The sequence below is a fragment of the Alexandromys fortis genome, unplaced genomic scaffold (genome assembly GCF_014885135.2).
Source record: "Alexandromys fortis isolate MF-2015 unplaced genomic scaffold, M_Fortis_MF-2015_v1.1 scaffold_237, whole genome shotgun sequence".
NCBI lineage: Eukaryota > Metazoa > Chordata > Mammalia > Rodentia > Cricetidae > Alexandromys > Alexandromys fortis.
Genome location: NW_026068137.1, coordinates 22,345 through 34,785, shown reverse-complemented (window position 1 = coordinate 34,785; position 12,441 = coordinate 22,345). Strand labels below are relative to the sequence as shown.

At 39.6% G+C, this 12,441-nt stretch overlaps 1 protein-coding gene across 1 annotated transcript in view; it reads left to right on the top strand.

The window, feature by feature from the left end:
- Positions 1-895: 895 nt before the first annotated feature.
- Positions 896-12,441, top strand: part of LOC126491122 (zinc finger protein 791-like) — a 33,719-nt gene continuing 22,173 nt past the window's right edge. Inside the window, exons 1-3 of the mRNA XM_050126547.1 lie at positions 896-1,024; positions 1,121-1,262; positions 2,666-2,796. Coding sequence (XP_049982504.1) covers positions 2,731-2,796 — 66 coding nt within the window. The 5' untranslated portion in view covers positions 896-1,024; positions 1,121-1,262; positions 2,666-2,730. The remainder of the gene's footprint in view (positions 1,025-1,120; positions 1,263-2,665; positions 2,797-12,441) is intronic.

The window sequence follows — 12,441 nt, the reverse complement described above, 5'->3', positions numbered from 1 at the left end:
ATAATACTTTGAAAAATAGGTTGTGAGGCTGTCATGGACTTTTGCCTCATCCTTAAACTTTTTGGTTTCCTTTCAACCCTATTTGGGGTTTCTGTGCTTGAATCTACCTGGCCCTGCTCCTATCCTGAGTTCTGTTTCTTCCCTTTGAGTAAAGAGATTGGAATGTACAGGAACAAAGAAAAGAAAAGAAAAGAAAAAAGAAAAGAAAAGAAAAGAAAAGAAAAGAAAAGAAAAGAAAAGAAAAGACCAGCTTCACAGAAAAAGCAAGTGGGGAATACTGGGTATTCTCAGAATACTGCAAGTAAGTGAGGGCACCCAAAATCTCAGAGCATGTTCTTACCAAGCAATGAAATCCTTCAATGGAATAGGTTTATTTCAGAGCACAAGGCCTATATGTTAATGTGTTTTTTGTTTAATTTATTAATTTTTGTATTGCTTGTTTTTTAAATAATTTTTTCTCTAGACAGGATATTTTTAGGTAGTATGTGCTGAAGTTCTCTGTATAAAGTGAGCCTCCAATTAAGTGATCTTCTTGCTACTTCCTCAACATTTCAGGGATTAAAAATGCCTACCACTCGTTGGGTTTAGTGGGGAACGCCTTTAATCCCAGCATTTGGGAGGCAGAGGCAAGGGGATCGACAAAGCGAACTCCCGTCAAGGAAAAAAAAATGCTTACCACCATGTCTGTCATATTTGTTTGGTTTGAATCAGGGTCACTACAAAACTCTGCCTCCCTTAAAAATACTGGCAGTAGATCTTTCGCCTGACTTTTTCTAAAATGGTTAGCACTTAACGGTGACAGAGCGGCTGGCGTACAGTTCGCCAATCAGGGACCATATTACTAAAAGAAAAAACTGTCCAATGAGGAGCACGGATAGTCAGAGCGAGAGTCCAGGAAGCCTTTCTTTTTTATGCTTTGCTTAATATACGGGATCCTTGGGAAGACCTGATTTGGGTGACCCTGTTTTCTGCTGAGTGAAGTCCTCTTTGAGAGGACACCTGGCCACGTCAGATGCACGGAATGGTGAGTGAGCTTTGGGCTGCTGGAATCCTGGGGGCGGGTGTGGGACTCTAGCTGCTTTGGAGTTAAGTGACCTGGAGTTTTCCCGGTGCTGTGCAGTCCAGTGGAAGGCGGAGTCTGGCTCAGCAATGCCTGTGCCCACCTGTGCTTAAAGTGTGCACCCCGCAGGCAGCCGAGAGCCTCGCGTCCCACGCACTTCTGTCTGGGTGAAGTTGCTTCATCGCAATCACAGCACTCTTGGGTGAGTCCTTACAGAGAACCTGCGCCTACACAGATTTTGCAGCGCGGGCTGTTGGTGATGCTGTGTCCAGACTGCGCTGTGTAGGGACCTGCTTGGTCCTTCCAGTTTCCCTTCTCTTGTTCTTCTGTTTGGGCTGATTTACGTTTTGTTTATATGTCTGTTCTTTCGGTTTTTTTTTTTTTTTTTCTTCACGTTATCACCTTGGAGTTTTTTCGTCTCGTCTTCCCTTTTCTCTCCCATCTGGTCTCCCTTAAATTGTTTCCCATGCTTTTTGCTATTAGAGAAGTTTCCCACCAAACCGCCTTAACACCTCTCTCATCCTGTATGGTGTTTGCCCTTTTCTTCCATTTTTTAAAATGATAATTGTGAGAATTTTTAATTGTTCTTCTAACTGCAGATGGCCAGAATTACCAGTTTGAAGAGAGAAATTTCAATTTGCTTCATTTTTTGTTTTGCAGTGATCTTTTAAGAATTTTGAAACGTTTTCTCCAACTTTGCAGAAAAGGCCAGTGAAGCTCGGAAAGAGCTTTATGAAATTGGCATTGTATGTTTGCTGTACGCTGCTTTAAACAAAAGGGATTGCGAGTGTCAATTTTCTTTTTTATCTTTTTTCTTTTTTTGGTTTTTCAGGACAGGGTTTCTCTGTAGCTTTGGAGCCTGTCCAGGAACAAGCTCTTGTAGACCAGGCTGGCCTCGAACTCACAGAGATTCTCCTGTCCCTGCCTCCCGAGTCCCTGGGATTAAAGGCATGCGCCACCACTACCCCACCTAACGAGTATCAATTTTCTAACAAGTTATTTCCACGTTTTCAGTCCTTGGGAAAAAAATTAATATTTCATCTCTTTCCCTTTGCCTCTGGATAGTTGGTTTATGTAGGTAGTGTAATTTCTGACCATTCAGGAAGCTTCAGAATATTCATCTGAGAGAAAGACAAGTGAGCTTTCTACCTAGTAGAGAACATGTTTTTTATTTGAACATTGGCTTGAGTGTGGAATACACTTGTAATATATTTATTACGTGTAGTTATTTTGATACTCAGTTAATTTGTAATTAATATTTTTCGTTTTTCTTTTTTTCTTTCGGAGACAGGGTTTCTCCATCACTGCCTGGCTATTAGGATCTGTTTGGTTTTGTTTTGTTTTTGGCAGTAGGGTTATTCTTTCTGTAGCCCTGGATCTCCTTGTGTTGACTAGCCTAACCTTGAACTCAGAGATCGCCCTGCTCTGCTTCATGCATTCTGAGATGAAAGTCTTGCATCACCGGGCCTTACTCTGCGGGCTCTGGTTACCTGACTCCGTGTAATTCCATTTCCACTATCACCCTTCTGCTGGGAATTTCATTTCCGTTTTCTCCATTGCTGAGTGGAGATCATTATATTTATGTGCCGCATCTCCATTATCCAGACATCACCTGATGAAGATCCACGCTGATTCCTTTTTCACCAACTGGGACTAGAGCAACAATCACCATGCGTGTGCATGTAGCTGTTGTAGTGTGCGGACTCTTTTCAGGAGAAGCCCAAGATAGAATCTTGGTGAGATGCTATTTCTATTTCTTACTTTTGAGGCAGGTACACGTTGATTTGCTTATTAATTCCAGCATGTTAAACTCTCACTAATGGTGAGTATGTATTCACTTTTGCACACATCCTCGATAGGGTTTGAGGTCTTTGGGGTTGCAGGGCAAGCTTTTCACCTGTTTAACTGTTTTCCAGCTCTGTGGACATCTGTTTTGTTGTTTTGTTATTAAAAAGCCGAGCAAAACTTTTAAATATATTTTTATTACTTGGAATGTCCTACATATAAGTGATATATGTTAATCATATTTAGCCTGTACACCCTAAGCATACCTGAATCTTAATTTTGTGTGTTTTTGTTGTCTGCCTTTATTTCTTCCTTTCTTCCTTTCCCTTCCTTCTTTCCTTTCTTCCTTCCTTTCTCCCTCCCTCCCTCCCTCCCTCCCTCCCTCCCTCCCTCTTTTTCTTTGTTTTCTATAACTCATGGGTTTGCTTAATGCTGTCCAAGTGTGTGTGGCCATCCACAGGGAATGGACAACCTACTAGTGGTCACATTCCAGAAGAAAAATAACTCTGCACCCCCCCCCCCAGCTGATACCTATTTAGCTGGGGTTGGCTTCTTGAAGACCAATCCCATTCTGCTCAGTGTTTTGACTGATGTGATCTAAAGTGCTGGATTTTGAGTTCGATAAATGCATTGTAGAATACTGTGAAATTGAGCTGCTTCTCAATAAGGATATTCTCCTTCCCCTTGTGTCTTTTATCCATTGATCGTCTAGAAAACTGCAATGTTCATATTTGTCTTAGGCAGTTATTAAATTATGTAAATTATGTAGTATCAAATCGACTAGAAATCAGTTGTTTCTAACTTAATAAAATTGTCTATGCTCTTAAGTATTAAGCTAACAATAATTAATATTTCTAAGATAAATTTTAACTCATAAAAAGTAAGACTCCTCTTTAATGACAGGTTTTTCCAAGTTCTGGTCTTGTCCAATTTAAATTAACAGGAAAAAAATAATTTAAATAGAAAGCTGATGTCTGTTCTGTGTACTTAAACCTTAACAATTATGAGATTAGGTTCTATCCACGTCTTTGCCATCAAGGTGTTCCACTCAGATTATAACCATGTTTTCTAAAGGACAGGCTTTCGATTCAGGATGGGTAATGCTAATAAAATATGATCTAAGATCTAAACAATAGCCTAAGTTACAACTGAAAGATATTACAATATCTTTGTCTTTAAAATGATCTTGGAGATATGTGTATATATGTAGTGTTTTCTTGTACTTGTGTTTTTATATAGTTTCCATTCTACAATTTGGCTTATAATTAAGTGATCTTTTAATTAAAACTTCCAGGTTGGCCTAAATTTCTTTTAGTTCATAGTATAATTAAAGCTTCCTTTTTTATTGTAGTTAGATAAACCATTAGTCAATATGTTATTAAGTTAGTCATAATCTCAGATCTGAGGCTATAAGAAGTCTAAAATGTTCTTGTTTCTTTTAAGACATAGTAACTTCTGTGACAAAATTTCATTATTGTCAACAAGGCCCTCACCTCAGAGATGATCCTTTAGTCTCCGTGATTCCTAAAATGTAAAGACTGAGCAAATGACTTATCCCTGTGATCTCAGACTTCCATAAGTAATTAATATCCTTAAAACACAACCCGCAGGCAGTACATTTCTTCAAAATAATTGCTTATAGTTTCCAGTAGATAATCATATCTCTAATTAAAAAATCAAGTCTTAAGTTTATTTAAAATCATTCACTGTCAAGGTTTAGTAAAGTATACAGCAGTTAAATTATATTTTAATTAAAAATCATTAGAAAATGGATAAGTTGAAGAAGCATGAGGTGTTAAAAAAACCTCAAATGTGTGCACCTCATTCCACATCCTTGTGTTTGCATAGCAGGCCCATTTCTGTTCTGTGTCTGCACAGACCTAGGGATTCCCTCAATCCCATTATTCCTCTACCCTTATATCTTTTAAGGATATCAATCAACTTTATTGAGTTTGGCATTAGGGTCTTGAATCGGGAATATCCAGGTTTTCTGTGTCTTTAGACAGTCAGAGGTGCTGTTACTTCCCTTTTACAAAGGTCCACTGAGGTACATGGATATTCATGAAGCTTCATCACTGCCACTGGGGTTGAAGCCTGTGTAGAAGCCGAGCTGTGTTGTGGTGGAAAGAGACCAGAGTCTGATCTTAGCAGACAACACTGGTCATGAGCACAGACAGCAAATGACACTGATTTTCCTGCTGTGCACTGGGAACAAGCTGTCTGGGACCCTTCATAGGACATGGGAAGGGACATGGGAATGAGGAAGTTGATGCAGCTTCCTGGGTTGTGTTTGTATGTAGACCTTCCCTCCTGAAATCATTTGCCCAAGGGAGATGGACGACTCAGCAAACATTTTCCTCTTCTGAAATTAATATTGCTTTAATTAAAATAATGCTTAAAGAAAATTAAGCAAAACCTAGTTTATTGCAATAAAGGTGTTATAAATAACAGCTTACAAACTATCATTACAAGTTTCAGTTTAAAGGTCAGTTACTCGTGAGTACTGTGTGTGTGTGTGTGTGTGTGTGTGTGTGTGTGTGTGTACACCGGATAGCGGGCAGTGACAGAACAGTAGACTATATGACCCAACTTTATTTCTTCTACAGGAAAAATAGCTCCATAGTAGGGATTGTGTAGAACAGTTGTAAAACTATGATTGAAGGGAAGTATTAGGTGTTGCTAATCATAGTGGCTCATGATTGAAATCCTAGCACCTGCAAAAGTGGTGTAGAAAGAGTAAAGAAATGAGGAGCTATTAGAATAACAGAGGTTATGCTAGTGTTAGATAAACTGGAGTATTGAGACAGCTCCTATTTTTTAAATAATGTACTTATACCCCACTAAGTCTAATTATTGCAGCCCTTATTTACAGTGTGCTCGGGGCCACATTCCTAAAGAACAGTGACTCTCCCTTCCCTAGAATCCATCAACCAAAACTAGCATCTTAGTAAGGGCTGGGGCTTCAAAGTCCACCTCCATGCATCACGTGGAGGTCTTATGAGTGTGGCCACAGCAGTTGTGACTTCAGGTGTGCAGCAGCTGTGTCACGTGCAGAACCCAGCATTTCACACTTCTGCTCCCCTTTTTGTAATGTTTTCTGAGCTTTCAGGGTTAGGGGTCAGATAGAATTGTCACGTTTATGCTGAGTAGTCACGGTTGCTTGTTTTTACAATTTAAATTGCAATGCATCTCTGTACAAACTACCATTACCACAATAAGGAGCTTCTCTGAGCCAGGTTGTGAGCAGCAGAAATCTATGGATGAATCACAAATATTTAGAAGGCAATGTGTCAACACGACCACTTAGAAAAACAAGAGTAGGTTCTCTCCGAGAACTTATGACTTCCGTAGCCATGGGTCTTGACTCTGTTAAAAGTACCAGGTATGTTTTCCCTTCTGTGGAACAGGCCTGAAATCTTGCTGGCAACAGTTGCTTAGCTCCATCAACCTTCTTTCCCATTGGCCTATCTTGTCTGGCATCTATTTTGTAGCATTCCGGTTTACCTCAGGATACCCTGGTTTCATAGTATATTTCAACACTATGACCGATGGGCACCTGGGACTTTTCTGGTCAGCTCGTGGTTGATTTCTCTGTGTCGTGCAATCCACAAGTGTTGTGTCTTTAGCAACAGGATTTTATCATCTTCCCTTTCTGGGCAACCAACAGCAATAACAGTAGGCGATATCGTTTCGTGTGCCTTGGAACCCTCTCTGACCAGTGACCTGTGCCTGACACTGACATTTTATTTAGTCATTCGTGGATTTTGCGATCAGCTTTTTCTCTAATGTGTGGTGATAGCGGCTTGTTCAGAGCTTTGTGGGTTTGTGGTTAGACTGCTCTCCTACATGGCAGAGTTCAAAATCTGGTCTACACAGAAAGACAGAGTTCCAGGAGAGCCAGGGCTTCTTTTCCCAAAAGGTATTTTTAAGTAGCTTACAAGCTAGTGGTGTTTCAGGCTTTTAAAATACATATGTAGCTTTCTTTAACCCACTTCCTAACCCTACTTTCCACTATGCTGTTTTCATCCATATTTAAACCTTCGGCCTCCAGTATTTCCTCCTTGTTCATTCATATCACATAAACAGTACTATCCCCACTGGCTATATGCATATATATTTATCCTGTTTTGCAAGATTCTACTGAAGTCACCTCCTACTGAAAAGTTTCTGGACAACAAAGGAAAGGAACTCAAAGGAGAGGCATTCCACAGAAAATCTTTGTAAGGTATACATAGGTCAGAGGATTTGTGGCTGGAATATATATATCAAATTAAAAATAAAGCAACTAAATATCAGGAACTCAAACAACATAGTTAAGAGCAAAAATGGACCATGAACTGGAGAGATGGCTCAGTGCTTGACAGCACTGGGTGTTCTTCCAGAGAACCCAGGTTCAGTTCCCAGCACCCACATGGCAGCTCACAAGTGTCTATAACTCTGTTCCAGGGGATCTGACACACTCACGCCAATGCACAGAAAATAAGTTATAAAAAGAAAATGGACCACATAAAATAGGTGTAGAGAGAGTAAACAACCTTGTCTTGTTTTGGGTTGTAGAATTGTCTTTCTTTCATCTAAGTTGTTGTTGCTCCTGGGATCACTGTAAAATGTCTTTATTATGTTGAGCATGTCCCTTGAATCCCCTAATTTCTCCTGGATTATCATGAAGTGCAGTAGGAGGCCGCCCAGACTCCTGAAATACTCACACAGCAGCTGTATTATTTAAATCACTGCTTGGCTCATTAGCTCTAGTTTCTTATTGGCTAACTCTTACATCTTAATTTAACCCATTTCTGTTAATCTGTGTATTGCTATGAGGCTGTGGATTACCGGGTAAAGTTCCAGTGTCTGTCTTCAGCAGGATTACATGACTTCTCCCTACTCTGCCTTCTTTTTCCCAGCATTCAGTTTAGTTTTCCCCACCTAGCTCTGTTCTGCCCTGCTCTGCTATAGGATCAAAGCCGTTTCTTTATTCATTAACCAATAAAAGCAACACATAGACAGAAGGACCTTCCACCCCAATGGGAAAAAGTTGTTGGATTTTTATCAGATATTTCTTGAATCCCTTTTCATTTTTAATGTGTTAATGTGGTTCTTATCTGTGCTTTTTAGTTAATTTGGACAAGGGTCTATCAATCTCATTTTTTTTTCAGTGAGAAAACTCTTTATTTTACTGATTTTTGTATTGTTTATTGGTTGTATATTATTGATTTCAGCCCTGAGTTTGATTACACATTGTCTTCTACTCATTTTGAGTGTGATTTCTTCTTGATATTCCAAGTGTGTTGTTAAGTTATTCTTGAGATCTGTTTGATTTTTTTTGTATGTAGGTAATTTGTGTGATGAACATGAGTCTTAGAAATGCCATCATTGCCTTCCCTAAGTTTGTGCATTTTGTGTATTCTCTTATTCATACAATTCTAGAGAGTCTTTCATTTATGAATTCTGTCTTGACATATTTTTATTAGTGTAAATTGTATAATTTTATCCATATAATTGTTTATTCTGTAGTTAGTTGTTCACATTCCCTGGAGTAAAGTTTTCGGTGGTTTCTACTGTTGATACTCAGTTTCACTTCATGATGCTTAGATAAAATGCAGGATTGTGTTTCAGTTTTGTTGTTTCTCAGTAGACTTGCTCTGTGCCTAAATATGTGATCATTTTGCAGAGTTCCATGGGGTCTCGAGTATAAGGTATATTCTTTTGTATTTGGGTGAGATGTTTTCTATTTCTTTAGTTCATTTAGTTTATACTGTGAGTTAGATTCTGCATTTCTCTGCTTGCCTTTATGTGGATGATCTGTGTGTTGGTGGGAATGGAATAGTGAAGTCTCTCACTATTATTGTGTGAGAGTCAATAGGTCAATTAAGCTGTAGCAGTGTTTGTGTTTCTGTTTGTTTGTTTAAACAAATTTAGGTGTCCTTGTTTTTGGGAAATAGATGTTAAGAATAGAAATGTCCTTTGAGTATATGGTGTCCTTTCCTGTATCTTCTGATAAGTTTTAGTTTGATGTCTATTTTGTCAGATATTAAAATGGCTACACTAAAGGGCTAGAGAGATGATGGCTCAGCGGTTAAGATCATTGCCTGCTCTTCCAAAGGTCCTGAGTTCAATTCCCAGCAACCACATGGTGGCTCACAACCATCTGGAATGGGGTCTGGTGCCCTCTTCTGGCCTGCAGGCATACACACAGACAGAATATTGTATACATAATAATAAATAAATAAATAAATATTAAAAAATAAAATAAAATGGCTACATTGGCTTACTTTTGGATCCATTTTCTTGGAATAATCTGTTCTATCACTTTTCCTGGAGGTGTTGTCTATCCTTGATGTTGAGGTACATTTCCTGGAAGCAGCAGACAGACCCTGTTTCCACATCCATCCTGTTAGTTTGTATGTTTTTATTCAGGGAATTCAGACCATTGATATCAACCAGCAGTGTTTGTTGATTTATTTATTTATCATGTATGCAATGTTTCTCCTGCATGTATACCTGCATGCCAGAAGAGGGCACCAAACCTCATTACAGATGTGAGCCACTGTGTGGTTGCTGAGAATTGAACTCAGGACCTCTGGAAGAGCAACCAGTGCTCTTAACCTCTGAGCCATCTCCCCAGCCCTGTTAATTCTTTTTAATTTGTTTTTGTTGTTCTTTCAATGGTACTGGTAGTTTTGGTGTGTGTGTGTGTGTGTGTGCGCGCACATTATTGCTAAAATTGGCCAAAAACACTCCCTCTCATATGAAGAGCATCTATGACGGTCATGTTTTGAGACCCAATTTGATAGACACCTAAAGAAAGTATTGGTGAATTTTACTGTTTATTTCTGTTAAAATCTTAACAAGAATAAGGGATGGAGAGATGGGTCAGCAGTTAAGAGCACAGATTTCTTTTCCAGAGAGCCATGTTTGATTCTCAGAATCCACTCACACAGTCTATGACTCCACTTTCAGGGAATGTAATGTCTTCTGGCTTCCCTTGACACCAAACACATATGAAATGCACTGATGTACCTGCAAAAAGAAAAAAAAATCCATACACATGAAATGAAATAAGTCTTAATGTTCATGTGAGTGACATTATTTGTCTAATGATTATTGTGGTGTTGAAGGAGTTATTCATGGCCCTGGAAGCAATACTAGCCAGAATGAGGTTCCAAGGTTAAGTGACTTAGTATCTTTGTATCATCACTAAAGAATGGCCATTGTGAATATTTATTTTATTTTACTTTTAGCAGTCTGTGAGATCCTGAGGTTTGGGTATAATTTAGTGACTGGAGGTTTTCTTCATTACCTTGGGCAAATAAAACCTTTTCTGAAATTCAAGAGATGCTTTTCATAACTCAGAATCCAATTGGAGTACACCTGCCATGTATGCCTATTTTGTTCATCCATTGAGTAATTGTATTGGCAGAGAATGAATATATTGAAAATGAAATGAGAGAAGGTCATTGACTTTTGCCTCATCCCTAATGTTTGAAGTTTCCTATCAAGCCCTATATATGGTTGCTGTGTTGGAATTTTTATTTTATTTTCTTTTTCTTAGAAAAGGGTATTCTCCTGAGCACCTCTTTCGGGTGACTTTGTGTTCTGCTGACTTCTGGCATCCTCAGGTTGACACCTAGACACATCAGATACACAGAATGGTGAGTGTGCCTTGGGCTTCTGGAATACGGGAATGGGGGCAAGTGAATGAAAAATAGAAGAGGACATGAGGATATGACTGCTCCCATATATGGTAGAGGAGATGGTTTATTGTGTGTGTGTGTGTGAGAGAGAGAGAGAGAGAGAGAGAGAGAGAGAGAGAGAGAGAGAGAGAGAGAGAGAGAGAGAGAGAACAGCCAGGGGTATCTGGAGTGATCCAGAATTAAGGGGATCATGTTAGGAAGAGAAAGCAAGAGACAAATAGAAGAGAGGAAGGAGAGCAGGGTATCAAGTGGCCAAGAGGCAGAAAGGCCAAGATACCAGAGTAGCCAAAATGACTGAATTATATAGAATCAGAGAAGCTGGGGGAAAGGAAAACCCAGCCTAATTACTGGGTCACAGAGGTTAGGGTAGGAGTGGGGTATGCCAGTCCGGAGGACACTGTAACAGGTGGACTGGCAGCCAGCATTCTCTTTGATACGTTAATAGACACTTTAGCAGTTTGTCCAGGGTTTGAGACCTAGCATGTGATTTGCAACACTAGCTGTTTTGGAGGCCTTTCTCGCTAGCCCTGAAGTTCCCCTGGTGCTTTGCAGCCCAGTGGAGGTGGAGTCCGAGACAGCAGTGCTATGCCCATGTGCTCTTGAAGTGCGCACCCTGCAGGCAGCCTTGAGCCACTGTCCTTGTGAAGCTGCTTCATTGTAATCCCTAGCATTCTTAAGTGAGTCTTTGCCATGAACTTGTCTCAACACAGATCTTACTGTGTTGGAATTTTTATTTTATTTTCTTTTTCTTAGAGAAGGGTTGGTGATGCTGAGTCTAGATTGTGCTGCATTGTTGACTTCAGTGTGCTTTACATTTATAATGTATTTATTACACTTTTGTGTGCATTTACATTGATCTTCCTTTTAATTTATGTGTAATATTTATTGTCATTTCTCTATTTCATTTTGCTTTTGGCGACAGGGTTTCCCTGTATAACACAGGAACTCCTGGTACACACAAGACTAGCCTTGAACTCACACATCCTCCTCCTCTGCCTCATATATTCTGGGATGACAGGCTTATACCTCCCTGCTGGATTATCCTTTTTTTTTTTTTTTTAATGCAGGGATACTTGTGTAACAGAAGACTGGGCTGGAAATCACTTTATAACTAAACCTTGATACTCAAAACTCTTTCTCCCATTCCCACGCTTGTCTTCTCCTCTTCAGTCCTACATTCACCACACTATCTGCACATCCCACACATTCTGCTGCCCCTGCATCACGTCCACCCACCCACAGATCTCATGAAATGTTTCTTTTCCATGGTCTCTGTAGATACTCATCCAGTTTTGAAACATGGGTAACAGATCAGACATAGAATCATATAAGGGAGATACAGACAGCATTTAACTTTGCGTGCGTAGGTTACATGGTTCGTTATAATTACATTTCCAGTTACATCCCTTTTCCCTGCAAATTCCATTTTGGTTTTCTTCTCTGCTGAGTGGGATTCTGATGTGTACCTGTGCCTTTAGCTGGTCTTTCTTTGGAGCACCAGCTCCCAAGTTATGAAAAAGTGACTTCTTATTAATTATGAACACTTGGCATTAGCTTAGGTTTGTTCCCAGCTAGCTCTTAAAATTAATCTGTTTATATTAATTATGGTCTGCCATATGGCTCGCTACCTTTCCTCAGTATGTATGTCTGACTTCCTCTGCATCTGATTGGTGAATGCCCCACCCCTCAGATTCTTCCCAGAGTTCCTGTCTCTTCCCGAAAGTTCGACCTGTCTTCTTCTGCCTAGCTATTTGCCATTCAGCTCTTTATTAAACCAATCCGAAGTGCCTGAGGCAGGTAAGGAAGAACAGAGAGACACATCTTCACATATTGTATGATCAGATACCCCCAATACTTCCCCTTTTTGTTTAAAATAAAGAAGGAGAGGTTTTAACTCTGAGTTAA